The sequence below is a fragment of the Carassius auratus genome, unplaced genomic scaffold, assembly GCF_003368295.1.
Source record: "Carassius auratus strain Wakin unplaced genomic scaffold, ASM336829v1 scaf_tig00217445, whole genome shotgun sequence".
Lineage (NCBI taxonomy): Eukaryota > Metazoa > Chordata > Actinopteri > Cypriniformes > Cyprinidae > Carassius > Carassius auratus.
This window is the reverse complement of record NW_020529073.1, coordinates 774-20257: the sequence shown is the minus strand read 5'-3', so window position 1 is coordinate 20257 and position 19484 is coordinate 774. Positions and strand designations below refer to the sequence as shown.

At 42.8% G+C, this 19484-nt stretch overlaps 4 protein-coding genes across 4 annotated transcripts; 2 read left to right on the top strand and 2 right to left on the bottom strand.

Annotated features, from left to right (window-relative positions):
• Positions 1–2299: 2299 nt before the first annotated feature.
• Positions 2300–4350, bottom strand: LOC113100999 (zona pellucida sperm-binding protein 3-like). The gene is made up of 8 exons (XM_026265493.1): positions 3780–4350; positions 3436–3554; positions 3252–3355; positions 3003–3180; positions 2784–2901; positions 2620–2702; positions 2468–2559; positions 2300–2398 (listed from the first exon to the last, which is right to left on the bottom strand). The coding sequence occupies exons 1-8, from the start codon at positions 4311–4313 to the stop codon at positions 2319–2321; spliced, it is 1308 nt and encodes a 435-aa protein (XP_026121278.1). The 5' UTR covers positions 4314–4350; the 3' UTR covers positions 2300–2318.
• An 875-nt stretch (positions 4351–5225) lies between these two features.
• LOC113101002 (zona pellucida sperm-binding protein 4) lies at positions 5226–9741 on the top strand. The gene is made up of 9 exons (XM_026265496.1): positions 5226–5291; positions 7585–8137; positions 8214–8401; positions 8476–8573; positions 8645–8802; positions 8876–9068; positions 9145–9292; positions 9372–9444; positions 9519–9741. The coding sequence occupies exons 1-9, from the start codon at positions 5226–5228 to the stop codon at positions 9593–9595; spliced, it is 1554 nt and encodes a 517-aa protein (XP_026121281.1). The 3' UTR covers positions 9596–9741.
• A 1488-nt stretch (positions 9742–11229) lies between these two features.
• LOC113101001 (zona pellucida sperm-binding protein 4-like) lies at positions 11230–12800 on the top strand. Its single transcript, XM_026265495.1, has 7 exons — positions 11230–11460; positions 11535–11632; positions 11704–11861; positions 11935–12127; positions 12204–12351; positions 12431–12503; positions 12578–12800. The coding sequence occupies exons 1-7, from the start codon at positions 11230–11232 to the stop codon at positions 12652–12654; spliced, it is 978 nt and encodes a 325-aa protein (XP_026121280.1). The 3' UTR covers positions 12655–12800.
• Positions 12801–16088: 3288 nt separating this feature from the next.
• On the bottom strand, positions 16089–18136 carry LOC113101000 (zona pellucida sperm-binding protein 3-like). The gene is made up of 8 exons (XM_026265494.1): positions 17564–18136; positions 17222–17340; positions 17037–17140; positions 16792–16969; positions 16573–16690; positions 16409–16491; positions 16257–16348; positions 16089–16187 (listed from the first exon to the last, which is right to left on the bottom strand). Exons 1-8 carry the CDS (start codon positions 18095–18097, stop codon positions 16108–16110), a joined length of 1308 nt encoding a protein of 435 aa, XP_026121279.1. The 5' UTR covers positions 18098–18136; the 3' UTR covers positions 16089–16107.
• Between the last annotated feature and the right edge of the window lie 1348 nt (positions 18137–19484).

Sequence of the window (19484 nt, the reverse complement as noted above, 5' to 3'; positions counted from 1 at the left end):
TCACTTCCAGTATACATTTACCCCCACTGTTATCAAAAGCCTTACTATAAAAATACAACAAAAACATTTTCTACAACCTTTGACAAAACTATTACAAAATGCATTATGAAGAAGAACTGCACCTGCTATGTAGCTGCATTAACCTAACGTTAGCATCAAGCTACATAAGACTATTTATAAAATTAGTACACTTTTACTCAAAACTCACTTTAAACCCTGACTGAGGTTTGTAATAACCTCCTTTTGCGATCACATGTGGAAATTTGCTATTTATAGCCTTTTACATCGCTGCACAAGTTAGCATTTCAGATGTACATTTTTAATTATTTATAAAAACGCCCCAAATCTCAAGAAAATCGCATACCAACCATTAACTAACGTAATCGTGTGTTTATTATTTGGATATTTCATGGGTACAGAGGTTTCTCTGTGTTGTTGTGGTCAGATATCAACACGGAAGTGTACAGGAAATGCATCATGGGTAGGACGGGGCGGCATATGATGCACCGTTATGATGGACAAGACACGGGCGAATCCGGTCTCTGTCAGCGCACACACGGAAGACTATACACACAGAGACAGGCTGGGAGCGGATCATTACCATCAGATCGCGTAAACCAGTGGAAAATGAATAGAAATTATGATTCTGTCTGAAGAAATATAAAGTAAACATCAGTAAATATATCTCTGTGTATATGCAACTTTTGCCTATAAACCCTATTTGACGCTTTTCAGTGAATCTATGACAACACAAACCACTGCAGACGTGACTGAATATGAATGCTTGGTGAATTTCTATTCTAAAAATGGCTCCTATTTTGTACTCCTGACATAAATAACGGTCACTTTATCAAAACATTGGTCAAATATTGAAGCTACAGTCTTTAAACTTTCAACTGATGCGCAGTTTCTCCAGGTCAAGTAAGAGAGTGATGTTTAAAGGGCTGTGAAAGTAAAACAATAGTCTGGGGCTGGTGACGATCCTTGACAGCAAAGGGGTTAAAGATATTTTGGATGAAAACCGGGAGGCCTGTGGACCATCCCCAAGTAAAACACTCGTCGGTCAGGTCCAGAAAAGTATGAAAAGCACCGTCAGAATTACCCATCTGCCATCAGTGGATGAACCGTAACGTTAGGAAGCGATGAGAACACTTTGTACACAAATGAAACAAAGACTTTATTCAACAGATGGTCTCCTCTGTCTCTCCCCACATCACCCTAGCGCCATTTTGAAAAACACCTGCTGAACGCAAACGGCATATGCTAGTGGATGCCACGGTTCTCTTTCAAATCAAGGCGTAAATTTATGTAGAAAACACAAGCTTGTGGCGCGGCTGACACAGAAGAACGTACACAGTCTGACTACTCCAAGGATGCTTTTCTGGACCTTGACAGTGCATTTTACTTGGCAGTCTGTGGGCCAATCACAAGCCTCCTGGTTTTCCTCCAAAATAAGTTGTGTTCCAAAGATGAACGAAGCTCTTATGGGTTGGGAACGACTTGGGGGCAAGTGATGACGATTTTCAATTTGGGTGGAGTATCCCTTTAATATTGAAACTGTGCTAGAAACAAACCGCCCAAGATGTTGCACAAGCCAACAGTTTTCAAAAGAGGTCATTCACTGAGAGTCCAAACATTAGTTCTATTTGAGTGTCATTTCGGCAATTATTTTTCAGAATTATAATTGACCTGCTACTGCACAAAAACCCCCTTACGTCAGTACAGGTTCTGCAAGTTTGGCTCCCCAAATACTAAATTGAACTTAAGAGATGCCTGCCATTTTCCTAACACAATGGAAAACCTATAAATAACCCATCTGAAGGTGGAAAATGTTGTGCCAGTGTTGATACTGGGAGTGCGCTTTTATTGTACATGGATTTAAAAGCATTAGAGATGTCAACAAGGAGCATTAGGAAACAAATTTAACTGAGCAAACCTATTTGGGGATGCAAGGAGAAAATTAAACTGCTCATTTGAAGTTACCAACACGAAGAAATCAAGTTCACTGCATAAGAGGCACGCAAAATCTGCAGTGCTTCAAGGAAGTGGACGTTCACGCAGAACTCTTGGCACAAGTGCCAATTAACAGCAGTCCCTTTACAGCATCATGGGCAATGTATTCCACCTTTACAGTACTCATCAAAAGGGAGCTCACAGCAGGTCCCTTTAAAAGGGTTATTAACTTCCCTAACGCGAAAAGGGAGCCTTTCCTTCTGGCAAGAGAATAGGTACAGTAGGACTACCCGCTTCCTCGCTCAAATCAATTGGTTAAACTAGACAAGAAAAACCGAAGCAAGAATAAGTTTGCTCCCCCACATTTATTGAAGACCAGCCAAAGTCTTCTTGTGCTCTTGAACCACTACAGGACCGAGCGAGGCCTTCCCTTCCCACTGAAGGCCTAGAAAAAGCAGACACCAGAGTTAAGTGCTTGAAGGGTCAAAAACCAAGCTTAAAAGCACCTTCCTACCTCCAAAAGGAGAAGCAGCAGTTCCACCATCAGGACCACATGTGGAGTCACAGCAACCACAAACCTGGTGGTTCCCATCAGCAGCAAGCCACCTGCAATACGAAAAATCAGACATGGCACCTTTAATGTATTCGTAAGTGGCATGAACATACCCATTGGCAAAGGAACAGGATTTGTGGAGCGCGTCACTAGGTGCAGAAGCAAGAGTGGCCTTCAGAACACACGTCATGTAGATCTGCAAGAGACACCACGGGTAAGGGGTCACAAACCAAAGCAAATGGGAGAGGTCGTTCTCCCAAACACTCATAATACATACAGAAGGACTGGATCCCCCCTGGAACATGAAGGCCTCCAGCTGGAACCGGATTTTGTCCTCCTGGGATCGAAGCATGAAGCGCGAGCTGGAAGCTGTGACCTTGGCATCCACAAGACATCTAAAAAAAAGGAGTGAAAAGTAGTTGTCGGGGACAAAGTGGTTACAAGGAGCAAACGCGAGAACAAGTCAACTCTGCAGCATCTGGTGACATGAACACACCCATGATTCTCAATGAACAAATATCTCGGAAGGGCGTTCACATCAGGTACTTGGGTGGCCACACAGCTGTCCACAAACACACGCAGAGGGACGTGGTTGTATACCTTCACAGATGCCTCAACATTAATAACGTCACCCAGGAAGTAAGAGTTTGAAGGCCTCTCAAAGGACCAGTCATCTGCAAGAGGGAAGAACTGCTTAGGCACAGCCTCGTTCAGAAGGCAGGAGGTCTAGAGAAACTGCACAAACCCATCATGAGCTTCAGGGAGAACAGCAAGACTTCTTCACCAGCCTCCGTTGAGGCATAAGGGACCCAAGTTGGCTTCAAGGCATTACCGCTGACATTTTGAAACCTGCCGTTCAAGTTACCAATTAAACGGGCTTCCAGTTCCACCACCGCAAGCAATGCCACGAGTCACAAAAGGTCACTTACCTTTGATAATGGCATTGAACACCAATAACTGCACCACCTGCACGGGTAATCGGAGTGCCAGCAAACGCCTCAGGAGTGTAGGTAAGGGCAAAGGTGTAGACAAGCTCATCCTTGGTCATCTATAGGAGACGGACGTTGTTACCTAGAGGATTCTCCCCAAACCCCCCCCCCCCCCCCCCATTCCTAAAGGCATCTTAGGAAGTCATGCCATAACACTTGGTTACCCGAGTAAGCGGTTATTAAGAGTTTTTCCCCAGATATAGATTCCGGGAACCGTCGATACCAAAACAAGGGCCCATTTTTAGTAGGGTTCAATAAATCTAGTAACACTTAACCGCTCTTACCATCACCACACTATTGCAGTCCTGCAGTTCATTGTCAAAGAAGAGCACCTTGGAGCCTGGGACCAAACCGACAACAGGACATCCTCCCAAAGTCAGACCAGATGGCTGGATCAGTTCACCATTGCTAAACAAGTCCTGCTGTACCTCCACATGAACCCGGTTCTCACCGCATTGAATAGCTACACTACTGGGAGTCACAGGTTGCCTCAAATGGAAGTCCACCGCCATCTCACTCGGCACTTCTGGAACAGTGGGAAACCTCCAGTCCAAAGGCTTCACTGGACCCTGCAACACCTGCTTCTCCTGAAGACCAAGAGGCTCTTGTGCAAATCCTCTGTAGTCAAGACTCTGAGACAGAGAAGCCTTCTGCAAAGTGTTTCCGAGCACTTGAGAAGAAACAGGCACTCTGGAAGCTGGATATGATTGATGCTTCTTGCTTTTTGGACTTTGACTGGATCTCAAACTTCCAAAAGCATTCTTCAGATCAAACACCACAAGCACAACCAGCACTAACACATATTGCAAAAGACCCATCCTGACAAACGTTAACACAATACCCACCAGTCCTCGTCTTTGCCATTAAGTACAGCTTTGAATTTAAGCGGCTCCTCCCCTTTCAGCTTGATTGATTACCTTTGATTCAACAAATTAACAAATGAGAACGTTCTGGAATGTCACTAGCCAATGGAAGGATTGATAAGGATCTGAGATTTTCATCTACACTTATTCACAATTTTACAATTAAAGTTTGACTGTGTGTTTATGATAGACAATGAATGTCATTAAAAAAGCCCCTGATATGACTCAAATAATATAGAATATTCATAAAAATCTCTCTCTCTTTTAAATGGTTTTTAGTTTATCATTGGAAAAGATTTGGAAAAATGTAGAATTACATCACTTGCTCCCCAATGAATCCTCTGCAGTGAATGGGTGGCATCAGAACGAAAGTCCAAAGAGCTGATATAAATATCAATATAATCCACAAGTAATTCACATCAATTACTGTCTTTTGAAGTGAAAGGCTTTGTGTTTATAAGAAACAAATCCATCGTTAAGAAATTCAAACTATTGTTTCCGGCCAAAATATGAGTTCATAATCCCAGTTAAAGGTGCCATAGAATGCATTGATACAATATTTTAAATGATATCTACATAAAAAGGTACGTGGCTTGGGTATGGGCAAAAATTCTCCAGAACGGTTTTACATGTCCATTTACAACCCTGGGATTTGTCCACTCAGTTGTTAATGAAGAGGGAGGGACTATCGTTAATTAGCTGAAATCTGTAGAATAGAAAAAGACCAAAGGGCAATGTCTCCTCTTTGTGTTTAGCTGTTGAACAATGGCTGGAAGTTGGTGTTTGGTTCAGATTTCGTTGGTCTGTGCTTTCTGTCATGCTGTTCCACAGTGGAGTAAGTCACTTCAGGATGCTCAAGCTCTGATGATGCAGCAGACTGACCAGCAGTTTCAGCTCCAGCAGACTGACCAGCAGTTTCAGCTCCAGAAGCCAGTTCAACAGCTAACTAACCAACAGTTTCCGCTTCAGAAGCCTGTTCAACAGCTAACTAACCAGCAGTTTCCACTTCAGAAACCAGTTCAACACCTACCTAACCCGCAATTTCCACTTCAGAAGCCTGTTCAACAGTTAACTCAGGGCTCCAGACTGCGACCAAATGGTCGCATTTTGCGACCAAATTTTGAGAGTGTGCGACTGAATTTTACATCCAGTCGCACACGTGCGACCAGTAGATTTGCACACGCACGCACGCACGCACACACACTTGCACACACACTTGCACACATACTAATGAGACGCGAGCACACACTCGCGTCTCATTGAGTGATGCCTGTCTGTGAGGCGGCAAATGCGTGTGAGAAGAATAGGGAATGGCCACTGCAAGTGGCTAAAATCTGTGGAGGGGGAGGGGCCTAGAGATAATTGAGCGCGCGTAAACATCTGTGGGAAGGAAACAGAGACAAATATCATCACAACCTGATATGTGCGTGCGTCTGAGCTATGAGCAAGCGAAATATTGATTCGTTCTTCCGACCTGCGGCTAGTGTACCAGTGCCAGAGTCTACAGTGTCACCGTCAGATGATGATTCAGAGTCAGAGGTTGATGTGGCGAAAAAAAGTCCGCACCAGGGCCGGCCCGCGGCATAGGCAAATGCTAAGGGCGCCACTCATCCATAGGGGCGCCAGAATGAGTGAACTTTTTTTTTTTTTTTTACCTATATTTTTTTATAATAGGATACTATTTAAAAACCAACAATTCGAAACACTTCCAAATAAAGAAAAAAAAAAAAAAAGTCTGGCTCTTCAATCTTCCCCCACCCATCGAGTGCTTGAAGTGCGTCAGAAACAGAGCGCGCGCACGATTAGTTGTTGGTAATTTGTTGTGTAGCGTGCCCGACGCCACATCCAATGTAGACAGCACTGTTTTTGTTAACACACAGCTCGTAGAAACGGGCCTGGCGGCTCGCGCCCGTTCTAGACACGGTGAAAGTTTCCTGATTGTGACGCAAGGCCGAATTTACATGACACATTATAAATGATCATAGTCTGCGATAGATACACTGCCAAAAAGAAGAGAAGAGGATAAAGACAGAGGTAAAGAGATGTAGTGAAAGAACAATTTATTGAATAGGAGTAAGATACTATAATTTCATGGCAGTTATTTTTACCTTAAACTTAATGTTAGCAGTTGTTCTGAGTTCTGAGTCCCCAGACTGTGATTTTGTACAATCTTGTCAGTTTTAAGACGCATTTTTTATTATCACTTTTTTTTAAATAATGTTTTACTCTACAGTTGTGCAGTTTTGGGGGGGATACAGTACAGGCCAAAAGTTTTGAAACATTACTATTTTTTTAAGTTTTTGAAAGAAGTTTCTTCTGCTCATCAAGCCTGCATTTATTTGATCAAAAATACAGAAAAAAATGTAATATTGTGATATATTATTACAATTTAAAATAATTTGTTTTCAATTTATTATACTTTAAATTATCATTTATTTCTGTGATGCAAAGCTGAATTTTCAGCATCATTACTCCATTCTTCAGTGTCACATGTGACATCCAGTCTATCACATGATCCTTTAGAAATCATTCTAATGATGATTTATTATGAGTGTTGGAAACAGTTCTGCTGTAGTGTGTGTATGTGTGTGTATATATATATATATATATATATATATATATATATATATATATATATATATATATATATATATATATATATATATATATATATACATGTACATACATACATACACATGGGGCGCCAGGTAAAATCATGCCTAGGGCAGCAAATTGGTCAGGGCCGGCCCTGATCCACACTCACCATTTTCGAGAAGACTGGCTGTAAGAATTCAGATACTGAGGTACTATAAGCATTAGAACTACCTTTCACCAAATACAAAAGCCAGCTCGACCTTCAAAGGAAGAATGGCTTAAAACTTAACGAAACATACAACAACGATACAGCATGCACACAAACTTTTTTACTATGCACATTTTTTATTCTGAGTGTATGGAATTTTGTTTACTATTTGTACTGTCTTGACAGCGATGGTGCTGTCAGTTTACCTTGTTGTTGCATCTTCAAAAGTGCAGAATAAAATGTGACACTGAATTTGAAACAGCACATTGTAATTTCTGCATCTATTATTAAAGTATTTATTAGTAATACAGTGGAAATTAGTAGATTTGGTTAGCATGTTGATTTACGGTGTGCGCCCCTAAATTTTCTGGTTGTGCCCCTAAAATTTTCAGTTGGGGGCCACTGTGCTCCTAGTGAAAAAAGTTAGTCTGGAGCCCTGTAACTAAGCCGCAGTATCCGCTTCAGAAGCCTGTTCAACCGCTAACTAACCAGCAGTTTCCGCTTCGGAAGCCAGTTCAACAGCTAACTAAGCCGCAGTTTCCGATTCAGAAACCAGTTCAACACCTACCTAACCCGCAATTTCCACTTCAGAAGCCTGTTCAACAGTTAACTAAGCCGCAGTATCCGCTTCAGAAGCCTGTTCAACCGCTAACTAACCAGCAGTTTCCGCTTCGGAAGCCTGTTCAACAGCTAACTAACCAGCAGTTTCCGATTCAGAAACCAGTTCAACACCTACCTAACCCGCAATTTCCACTTCAGAAGCCTGTTCAACAGTTAACTAAGCCGCAGTTTCCGATTCAGAAGCCAGTTAAACAGCAGTTTCAGAAGCCAGTAGTGCAGGCAGAGCCCTTTGATAAATGTGTAGCTGTAGCTGATTCTGAGCAGATCCAATGTGGTCTACCTGGGATCAGTGGTGCTGAGTGTGAAGCTATCAACTGCTGCTTTAACGGACAGCAGTGTTTCTATGGAAGGGCGGGTAAGTGTTCCCAATCTTATTCCGTTCGTGTCAAACTGATTCTCTGAATTTAACCTGCTCTTGTACCTTGTTCTAGTGACCATCCAGTGTATTAGAGATGGTCAGTTTGTGGTAGTGGTGTCTAGAGATGTTACTCTGCCTCGACTGAGTCTGGATACGGTTCATCTACTGGGTGGAAATGACCCACCTTGTGCTCCTGTGGGGTCTACACCTTCCTTTGCTATATACCAGTTCCCTGTGACCGCATGTGGCACGAGCGTGATGGTGAGCAGCTGCTACTGGTTTTATTCTGCATTTGCTTGTGATGGACTGGATGCTGACACTGTTCCTATTCACAGGAGGACAGCGGATATGTGGTGTATGAAAACCGAATGACCTCCTCGTATGAAGTGGGGATTGGACCATATGGTTCTATCACAAGGGACAGTCATTTTGAGTAGGTGATCCATGTCTTGGTGTGACCATTAATCCCTGATAAATGCTACAAGCTCGCTGTGTGTCGTCCAGGTTTCTCTTCCAGTGTAGATATTCAGGAACTTCAGTGGAAGCTCTGGTTGTGGAGGTCAACTCCGTTCCTCCACCTCCACCAGTAGCTGCTCCTGGACCTCTCAGGGTGGAGCTCAGACTGGCCAATGGCCAATGCGTCACCAAAGGCTGTGCTGAAGGTAAGGTCTTGTCCTGTGTCTGCCTAAAGCCTTTCAAACTGGAGTCTGGTTAAACCCCAGTGTTGTTCCTCAGGGGATGAGGCCTACACGTCCTATTACAGTGACGCTGATTATCCCATCACAAAAGTCCTGCGAGAGCCTGTGTATGTTGAGGTGCACATTATGGAGAGGACCGACCCCAACATTGTCCTGACGCTGGGACGTTGTTGGACGACTTCAACCCCCAGTCCACTCAGTCTCCCCCAGTGGGACCTTCTGATCGACGGGTGAGTGTACAGCCAATCTTTATCCAGTTAGTCTGCTGGGAGACCCTTTCTAACTTTTTTTTTCTCTTGTTTTCAGATGCCCTTACCAGGACGACCGCTATCTGACCACACTGGTTCCAGTGACTGGATCGTCTGGTCTTCAGTTCCCAACCCACTACAAGCGCTTTGTTGTGAAGATGTTCACATTTGTAGATCCAGCCTCACTGGCTGCTCTGCAGGAAACCGTATGCCCCCCTTTACTTGAACATCTGTATATTTACTACTTGTGGATTCGATGACTTGAGCCTCTTTCTTCCCTGTCAGATCTTCATCCACTGCACTACAGAGGTGTGCCATCCATCATCTGGCTCTTGTGAGCAAAGCTGCACCAGGAAACGTGAGTTCTTGCTCTTGACAAGAGGAACTGGGCATTTTAGAAGTGCATTCTCACTTTGAACATCTCTCTTTCAGGAAGAGACACTCGTATCAAGGCTGTCTCTGGGGAGCAGACTGTGGTTTCTAGTGGAGAAGTTACTCTGGTCATGTAAATCTAGTGTTTTTAATAAACTTTTCAGAACCCTTAGGTGTCTTTTTGTCTATTGGTATTGTTTTGGTTCGGCAGAATGCGGGATTACATGCCTCTTCCCAGTGTTTTTATTCTTTCCCCTCTCACTATTAAACCAAGGTTCCACAACCTTTTGTAAGTTTGTGCATTCCTTAATCCTTCCTCCAGTTGCTAACCTGGGGCGGCACAAGGCTCCCCTTATTATTATTTATTTTATTTTTTTTTAACTTGTCTTCCAAACAGTAGTTTGGTTCCCGACATTCAGAATATATAAAGTTATGTGGATTACTTGCGGCTTTTGTTTTAAATACAACTCAAATCGCTGAGCTCAAGTTTTAAGTGGAAATCAATTCTCGACTGTCTTGAAGCAAACACGAAACGGTGTCAATTATCCGCAAATCAAAGTAGTGATATTAAAGGGATACTTCACCCCAAAATTGTGTCACTAATCACTTACCTACCCCCGTGTTGTTCCAAACCTGTAAAAACTTCATTCGTCTTCGGAACACAATTTAACCCCTTACTTGTCACCACTCATTTTCAGCATGGAGACACAAATGACATAACCAAAATTAAAAGGTTGCTGCTTAGGAGTCTTTCTTACTAGATACATAATGTTCACAAAGCTGACACTTCAAAGTTTACTGTTCAGGAATCAGAATTACTCAGACTGTTATAATCGAGATAAGCTCAAACATGTCAATAAAAATATTAAAAACCTATTGAAGTGTATTAAATGATGTAGGATATGATTTTAGATACATAATGAAGCTAAAGCCACAAGTCTACTAATACTTTATTTCAGAATATGATCTCACAAAGTGTGAATTTTATGAAACCTTTTCTAAGACCATGTCATGTGTGTTTTTAGAGAAGGCTCATAAAAGGCTAACAAAATTGATTTATGACTCCTGATTATCTCTTGTTTGGACCGGCAAAACTGCCCCATTCATGATTCTATTGTTCTTCCGAAACGAGCCTTTCACACATCGGCCAGGTATGACACAAAATCCTCATTCTTCATTTATCATCATTCTTTTGTTTTTATTTCGCTACTTTTAGCCTTTGTTCTGGTATTTCAAGGTTTACCAAGCCACATCGCTTCACTTCCAGTATACATTTACCCCACTGTTATCAAAAGCCTTACTATAAAAATACAACAAAACATTTTCTTACAACCTTTGACAAAACTATTACAAAATGCATTATGAAGAAGAACTGCACCTGCTATGTAGCTGCATTAGACCTAACGTTAGCATCAAGCTACATAAGACTATTTATAAAATTATTAGTACACTTTTACTCAAAACTCACTTTAAACCCTGACTGAGGTTTGTAATAACCTCCTTTTGCGATCACATGTGGAATTTGCTATTTATAGCCTTTTACATCGCTGCACAAGTTAGCATTTCAGATGTACATTTTTAATATTGTTATAAAAACGCCCCAAATCTCAAGAAAATCGCATACCAACCATTAACTAACGTAATCGTGTGTTTATTATTTGGATATTTCATGGGTACAGAGGTTTCTCTGTGTTGTTGTGGTCAGATATCAACACGGAAGTGTACAGGAAATGCATCATGGGTAGGACGGGGCGGCATATGATGCACCGTTATGATGGACAAGACACGGGCGAATCCGGTCTCTGTCAGCGCACACACCGTCCAGTGTATTAGAGATGGTCAGTTTGTGGTAGTGGTGTCTAGAGATGTTACTCTGCCTCGACTGAGTCTGGATACGGTTCATCTACTGGGTGGAAATGACCCACCTTGTGCTCCTGTGGGGTCTACACCTTCCTTTGCTATATACCAGTTCCCTGTGACCGCATGTGGCACGAGCGTGATGGTGAGCAGCTGCTACTGGTTTTATTCTGCATTTGCTTGTGATGGACTGGATGCTGACACTGTTCCTATTCACAGGAGGACAGCGGATATGTGGTGTATGAAAACCGAATGACCTCCTCGTATGAAGTGGGGATTGGACCATATGGTTCTATCACAAGGGACAGTCATTTTGAGTAGGTGATCCATGTCTTGGTGTGACCATTAATCCCTGATAAATGCTACAAGCTCGCTGTGTGTCGTCCAGGTTTCTCTTCCAGTGTAGATATTCAGGAACTTCAGTGGAAGCTCTGGTTGTGGAGGTCAACTCCGTTCCTCCACCTCCACCAGTAGCTGCTCCTGGACCTCTCAGGGTGGAGCTCAGACTGGCCAATGGCCAATGCGTCACCAAAGGCTGTGCTGAAGGTAAGGTCTTGTCCTGTGTCTGCCTAAAGCCTTTCAAACTGGAGTCTGGTTAAACCCCAGTGTTGTTCCTCAGGGGATGAGGCCTACACGTCCTATTACAGTGACGCTGATTATCCCATCACAAAAGTCCTGCGAGAGCCTGTGTATGTTGAGGTGCACATTATGGAGAGGACCGACCCCAACATTGTCCTGACGCTGGGACGTTGTTGGACGACTTCAACCCCCAGTCCACTCAGTCTCCCCCAGTGGGACCTTCTGATCGACGGGTGAGTGTACAGCCAATCTTTATCCAGTTAGTCTGCTGGGAGACCCTTTCTAACTTTTTTTTTCTCTTGTTTTCAGATGCCCTTACCAGGACGACCGCTATCTGACCACACTGGTTCCAGTGACTGGATCGTCTGGTCTTCAGTTCCCAACCCACTACAAGCGCTTTGTTGTGAAGATGTTCACATTTGTAGATCCAGCCTCACTGGCTGCTCTGCAGGAAACCGTATGCCCCCCTTTACTTGAACATCTGTATATTTACTACTTGTGGATTCGATGACTTGAGCCTCTTTCTTCCCTGTCAGATCTTCATCCACTGCACTACAGAGGTGTGCCATCCATCATCTGGCTCTTGTGAGCAAAGCTGCACCAGGAAACGTGAGTTCTTGCTCTTGACAAGAGGAACTGGGCATTTTAGAAGTGCATTCTCACTTTGAACATCTCTCTTTCAGGAAGAGACACTCGTATCAAGGCTGTCTCTGGGGAGCAGACTGTGGTTTCTAGTGGAGAAGTTACTCTGGTCATGTAAATCTAGTGTTTTTAATAAACTTTTCAGAACCCTTAGGTGTCTTTTTGTCTATTGGTATTGTTTTGGTTCGGCAGAATGCGGGATTACATGCCTCTTCCCAGTGTTTTTATTCTTTCCCCTCTCACTATTAAACCAAGGTTCCACAACCTTTTGTAAGTTTGTGCATTCCTTAATCCTTCCTCCAGTTGCTAACCTGGGGCGGCACAAGGCTCCCCTTATTATTATTTATTTTATTTTTTTTAACTTGTCTTCCAAACAGTAGTTTGGTTCCCGACATTCAGAATATATAAAGTTATGTGGATTACTTGCGGCTTTTGTTTTAAATACAACTCAAATCACTGAGCTCAAGTTTTAAGTGGAAATCAATTCTCGACTGTCTTGAAGCAAACACGAAACGGTGTCAATTGTCCGCAACTCAAAGTAGTGATATTAAAGGGATACTTCACCCCAAAATTGTGTCACTAATCACTTACCTACCCCCGTGTTGTTCCAAACCTGTAAAAACTTCATTCGTCTTCGGAACACAATTTAACCCCTTACTTGTCACCACTCATTTTCAGCATGGAGACACAAATGACATAACCAAACTTAAAAGGTTGCTGCTTAGGAGTCTTTCTTACTAGATACATAATGTTCACAAAGCTGACACTTCAAAGTTTACTGTTCAGGAATCAGAATTACTCAGACCGTTATAATCGAGATAAGCTCAAACATGTCAATAAAAATATTAAAAACCTATTGAAGTGTATTAAATGATGTAGGATATGATTTTAGATACATAATGAAGCTAAAGCCACAAGTCTACTAATACTTTATTTCAGAATATGATCTCACAAAGTGTGAATTTTATGAAACCTTTTCTAAGACCATGTCATGTGTGTTTTTAGAGAAGGCTCATAAAAGGCTAACAAAATTGATTTATGACTCCTGATTATCTCTTGTTTGGACCGGCAAAACTGCCCCATTCATGATTCTATTGTTCTTCCGAAACGAGCCTTTCACACATCGGCCAGGTATGACACAAAATCCTCATTCTTCATTTATCATCATTCTTTTGTTTTTATTTCGCTGCTTTTAGCCTTTGTTCTGGTATTTCAAGGTTTACCAAGCCACATCGCTTCACTTCCAGTATACATTTACCCCACTGTTATCAAAAGCCTTACTATAAAAATACAACAAAACATTTTCTTACAACCTTTGACAAAACTATTACAAAATGCATTATGAAGAAGAACTGCACCTGCTATGTAGCTGCATTAGACCTAACGTTAGCATCAAGCTACATAAGACTATTTATGAAATTATTAGTACACTTTTACTCAAAACTCACTTTAAACCCTGACTGAGGTTTGTAATAACCTCCTTTTGCGATCACATGTGGAATTTGCTATTTATAGCCTTTTACATCGCTGCACAAGTTAGCATTTCAGATGTACATTTTTAATATTGTTATAAAAACGCCCCAAATCTCAAGAAAATCGCATACCAACCATTAACTAACGTAATCGTGTGTTTATTATTTGGATATTTCATGGGTACAGAGGTTTCTCTGTGTTGTTGTGGTCAGATATCAACACGGAAGTGTACAGGAAATGCATCATGGGTAGGACGGGGCGGCATATGATGCACCGTTATGATGGACAAGACACGGGCGAATCCGGTCTCTGTCAGCGCACACACGGAAGACTATACACACAGAGACAGGGCTGGGAGCGGATCATTACCATCAGATCGCGTAAACCAGTGGAAAATGAATAGAAATTATGATTCTGTCTGAAGAAATATAAAGTAAACATCAGTAAATATATCTCTGTGTATATGCAACTTTTGCCTATAAACCCTATTTGACGCTTTTCAGTGAATCTATGACAACACAAACCACTGCAGACGTTACTGAATATGAATGCTTGGTGAATTTCTATTCTAAAAATGGCTCCTATTTTGTACTCCTGACATAAATTACTAAATAACGGTCACTGTTTTATCAAAACATTGGTCAAATATTGAAGCTACAGTCTTTAAACTTTCAACTGATGCACAGCTTCTCCAGATCAAGTAAGAGAGTGATGTTTAACGTGCTGTGAAAGTAAAACAATAATCTGGGGCCGGTGACGATCCTTGACAGCAAAGGGGTTAAAGATATTTTGGATGAAAACCGGGAGGCCTGTGACCATCCCCAAGTAAAACACTCGTCGGTCAAGGTCCAGAAAAGTATGAAAAGCACCGTCAGAATTACCCATCTGCCATCAGTGGATGAACCGTAACGTTAGGAAGCGATGAGAACACTTTGTACACAAATGAAACAAAGACTTTATTCAACAGATGGTCTCCTCTGTCTCTCCCCACATCACCCTAGCGCCATTTTGAAAAACACCTGCTGAACGCAAACGGCATATGCTAGTGGATGCCACGGTTCTCTTTCAAATCAAGGCGTAAATTTATGTAGAAAACACAAGCTTGTGGCGCGGCTGACACAGAAGAACGTACACAGTCTGACTACTCCAAGGATGCTTTTCTGGACCTTGACAGTGCATTTTACTTGGCAGTCTGTGGGCCAATCACAAGCCTCCTGGTTTTCCTCCAAAATAAGTTGTGTTCCAAAGATGAACGAAGCTCTTATGGGTTGGGAACGACTTGGGGGCAAGTGATGACGATTTTCAATTTGGGGTGGAGTATCCCTTTAATATTGAAACTGTGCTAGAAACAAACCGCCCAAGATGTTGCACAAGCCAACAGTTTTCAAAAGAGGTCATTCACTGAGAGTCCAAACATTAGTTCTATTTGAGTGTCATTTCGGCAATTATTTTTCAGAATTATAATTGACCTGCTACTGCACAAAAACCCCCTTACGTCAGTACAGGTTCTGCAAGTTTGGCTCCCCAAATACTAAATTGAACTTAAGAGATGCCTGCCATTTTCCTAACACAATGGAAAACCTATAAATAACCCATCTGAAGGTGGAAAATGTTGTGCCAGTGTTGATACTGGGAGTGCGCTTTTATTGTACATGGATTTAAAAGCATTAGAGATGTCAACAAGGAGCATTAGGAAACAAATTTAACTGAGCAAACCTATTTGGGGATGCAAGGAGAAAATTAAACTGCTCATTTGAAGTTACCAACACGAAGAAATCAAGTTCACTGCATAAGAGGCACGCAAAATCTGCAGTGCTTCAAGGAAGTGGACGTTCACGCAGAACTCTTGGCACAAGTGCCAATTAACAGCAGTCCCTTTACAGCATCATGGGCAATGTATTCCACCTTTACAGTACTCATCAAAAGGGAGCTCACAGCAGGTCCCTTTAAAAGGGTTATTAACTTCCCTAACGCGAAAAGGGAGCCTTTCCTTCTGGCAAGAGAATAGGTACAGTAGGACTACCCGCTTCCTCGCTCAAATCAATTGGTTAAACTAGACAAGAAAAACCGAAGCAAGAATAAGTTTGCTCCCCCACATTTATTGAAGACCAGCCAAAGTCTTCTTGTGCTCTTGAACCACTACAGGACCGAGCGAGGCCTTCCCTTCCCACTGAAGGCCTAGAAAAAGCAGACACCAGAGTTAAGTGCTTGAAGGGTCAAAAACCAAGCTTAAAAGCACCTTCCTACCTCCAAAAGGAGAAGCAGCAGTTCCACCATCAGGACCACATGTGGAGTCACAGCAACCACAAACCTGGTGGTTCCCATCAGCAGCAAGCCACCTGCAATACGAAAAATCAGACATGGCACCTTTAATGTATTCGTAAGTGGCATGAACATACCCATTGGCAAAGGAACAGGATTTGTGGAGCGCGTCACTAGGTGCAGAAGCAAGAGTGGCCTTCAGAACACACGTCATGTAGATCTGCAAGAGACACCACGGGTAAGGGGTCACAAACCAAAGCAAATGGGAGAGGTCGTTCTCCCAAACACTCATAATACATACAGAAGGACTGGATCCCCCCTGGAACATGAAGGCCTCCAGCTGGAACCGGATTTTGTCCTCCTGGGATCGAGGCATGAAGCGCGAGCTGGAAGCTGTGACCTTGGCATCCACAAGACATCTAAAAAAAAGGAGTGAAAAGTAGTTGTCGGGGACAAAGTGGTTACAAGGAGCAAACGCGAGAACAAGTCAACTCTGCAGCATCTGGTGACATGAACACACCCATGATTCTCAATGAACAAATATCTCGGAAGGGCGTTCACATCAGGTACTTGGGTGGCCACACAGCTGTCCACAAACACACGCAGAGGGACGTGGTTGTATACCTTCACAGATGCCTCAACATTAATAACGTCACCCAGGAAGTAAGAGTTTGAAGGCCTCTCAAAGGACCAGTCATCTGCAAGAGGGAAGAACTGCTTAGGCACAGCCTCGTTCAGAAGGCAGGAGGTCTAGAGAAACTGCACAAACCCAAAGCTTCAGGGAGAACAGCAAGACTTCTTCACCAGCCTCCGTTGAGGCATAAGGGACCCAAGTTGGCTTCAAGGCATTACCGCTGACATTTTGAAACCTGCCGTTCAAGTTACCAATTAAACGGGGCTTCCAGTTCCACCACCGCAAGCAATGCCACGAGTCACAAAAGGTCACTTACCTTTGATAATGGCATTGAACACCAATAACTGCACCACCTGCACGGGTAATCGGAGTGCCAGCAAACGCCTCAGGAGTGTAGGTAAGGGTAAAGGTGTAGACAAGCTCATCCTTAGTCATCTATAGGAGACGGACGTTGTTACCTAGAGGATTCTCCCCAAACCCCCCCCCCCCCCCCATTCCTAAAGGCATCTTAGCAAGTCATGCCATAACACTTGGTTACCCGAGTAAGCGGTTATTAAGAGTTTTTCCCCAGATATAGATTCAGGGAACCGTCGATACCAAAACAAGGGCCCATTTTTAGTAGGGTTCAATAAATCTAGTAACACTTAACCGCTCTTACCATCAACACACTATTGCAGTCCTGCAGTTCATTGTCAAAGAAGAGCACCTTGGAGCCTGGGACCAAACCGACAACAGGACATCCTCCCAAAGTCAGACCAGATGGCTGGATCAGTTCACCATTGCTAAACAAGTCCTGCTGTACCTCCACATGAACCCGGTTCTCACCGCATTGAATAGCTACACTACTGGGAGTCACAGGTTGCCTCAAATGGAAGTCCACCGCCATCTCACTCGGCACTTCTGGAACAGTGGGAAACCTCCAGTCCAAAGGCTTCACTGGACCCTGCAACACCTGCTTCTCCTGAAGACCAAGAGGCTCTTGTGCAAATCCTCTGTAGTCAAGACTCTGAGACAGAGAAGCCTTCTGCAAAGTGTTTCCGAGCACTTGAGAAGAAACAGGCACTCTGGAAGCTGGATATGATTGATGCTTCTTGCTTTTTGGACTTTGACTGGATCTCAAACTTCCAAAAGCATTCTTCAGATCAAACACCACAAGCACAACCAGCACTAACACATATTGCAAAAGACCCATCCTGACAAACGTTAACACAATACCCACCAGTCCTCGTCTTTGCCATTAAGTACAGCTTTTGAATTTAAGCGGCTCCTCCCCTTTCAGCTTGATTGATTACCTTTGATTCAACAAATTAACAAATGAGAACGTTCTGGAATGTCACTAGCCAATGGAAGGCTTGATAAGGATCTGAGATTTTCATCTACACTTTATTCACAATTTTACAATTCAAGTTTGACTGTTGTGTCTATGATAGACAATGAATGTCATTAAAAAAGCCCCTGATATGACTCAAATAATATAGAATATTCATAAAAATCTCTCTCTTTTTAAATGGTTTTTTAGTTATCATTGGAAAAGATTTGGAAAAATGTAGAATTACATCACTTGCTCCCCAATGAATCCTCTGCAGTGAATGGGTGGCATCAGAACGAAAGTCCAAAGAGCTGATATAAATATCAATATAATCCACAAGTAATTCACATCAATTACTGTCTTTTGAAGTGAAAGGCTTTGTGTTTATAAGAAACAAATCCATCGTTAAGAAAATTCAAAACTATTGTTTCCGCACCCAAATATGAGTTCATAATCCCAGTTAAAGGTGCCATAGAATGCATTGATACAATATTTTAAATGATATCTACATAAAAGGTACGTGGCTTGGGGTATGGGCAAAAAATTCTCCAGAACGGTTTTACATGTCCATTTACAACCCCTGGGATTTGTCCACTCAGTTGTTAATGAAGAGGGAGGGACTATCGTTAATTAGCTGAAATCTGTAGAATAGAAAAAGACCAAAGGGCAATGTCTCCTCTTTGTGTTTTAGCTGTTGAACAATGGCTGGAAGTTGGTGTTTGGTTCAGATTTCGTTGGTCTGTGCTTTCTGTCATGCTGTTCCACAGTGGAGTAAGTCGCTTCAGGATGCTCAAGCTCTGATGATGCAGACTGACCAGCAGTTTCAGCTCAGCGACTGACCAGCAGTTTCAGCTCCAGCAGACTGACCAGCAGTTTCAGCTCCAGAAGCCAGTTCAACAGCTAACTAACCAACAGTTTCCGCTTTCGGAGCCAGTTCAACAGCTAACTAAGCCGCAGTTTCCGACTTCGGAAGCCAGTTCAACACCTACCTAACCCGCGCAATTTCCACTTCAGAAGCCTGTTCAACAGTTAACTAAGCCGCAGTATCCGCTTCAGAGAAGCCTGTTCAACCGCTAACTAACCAGCAGTTTCCGCTTCGGAAGCCAGTTCAACAGCTAACTAAGCCGCAGTTTCCGCTTCAGAAGCCTGTTCAACAGCTAACTAACCAGCAGTTTCCGATTCAGAAACCAGTTCAACACCTACCTAACCCGCAATTTCCACTTCAGAAGCCTGTTCAACAGTTAAACTAAGCCGCAGTTTCCGATTCAGA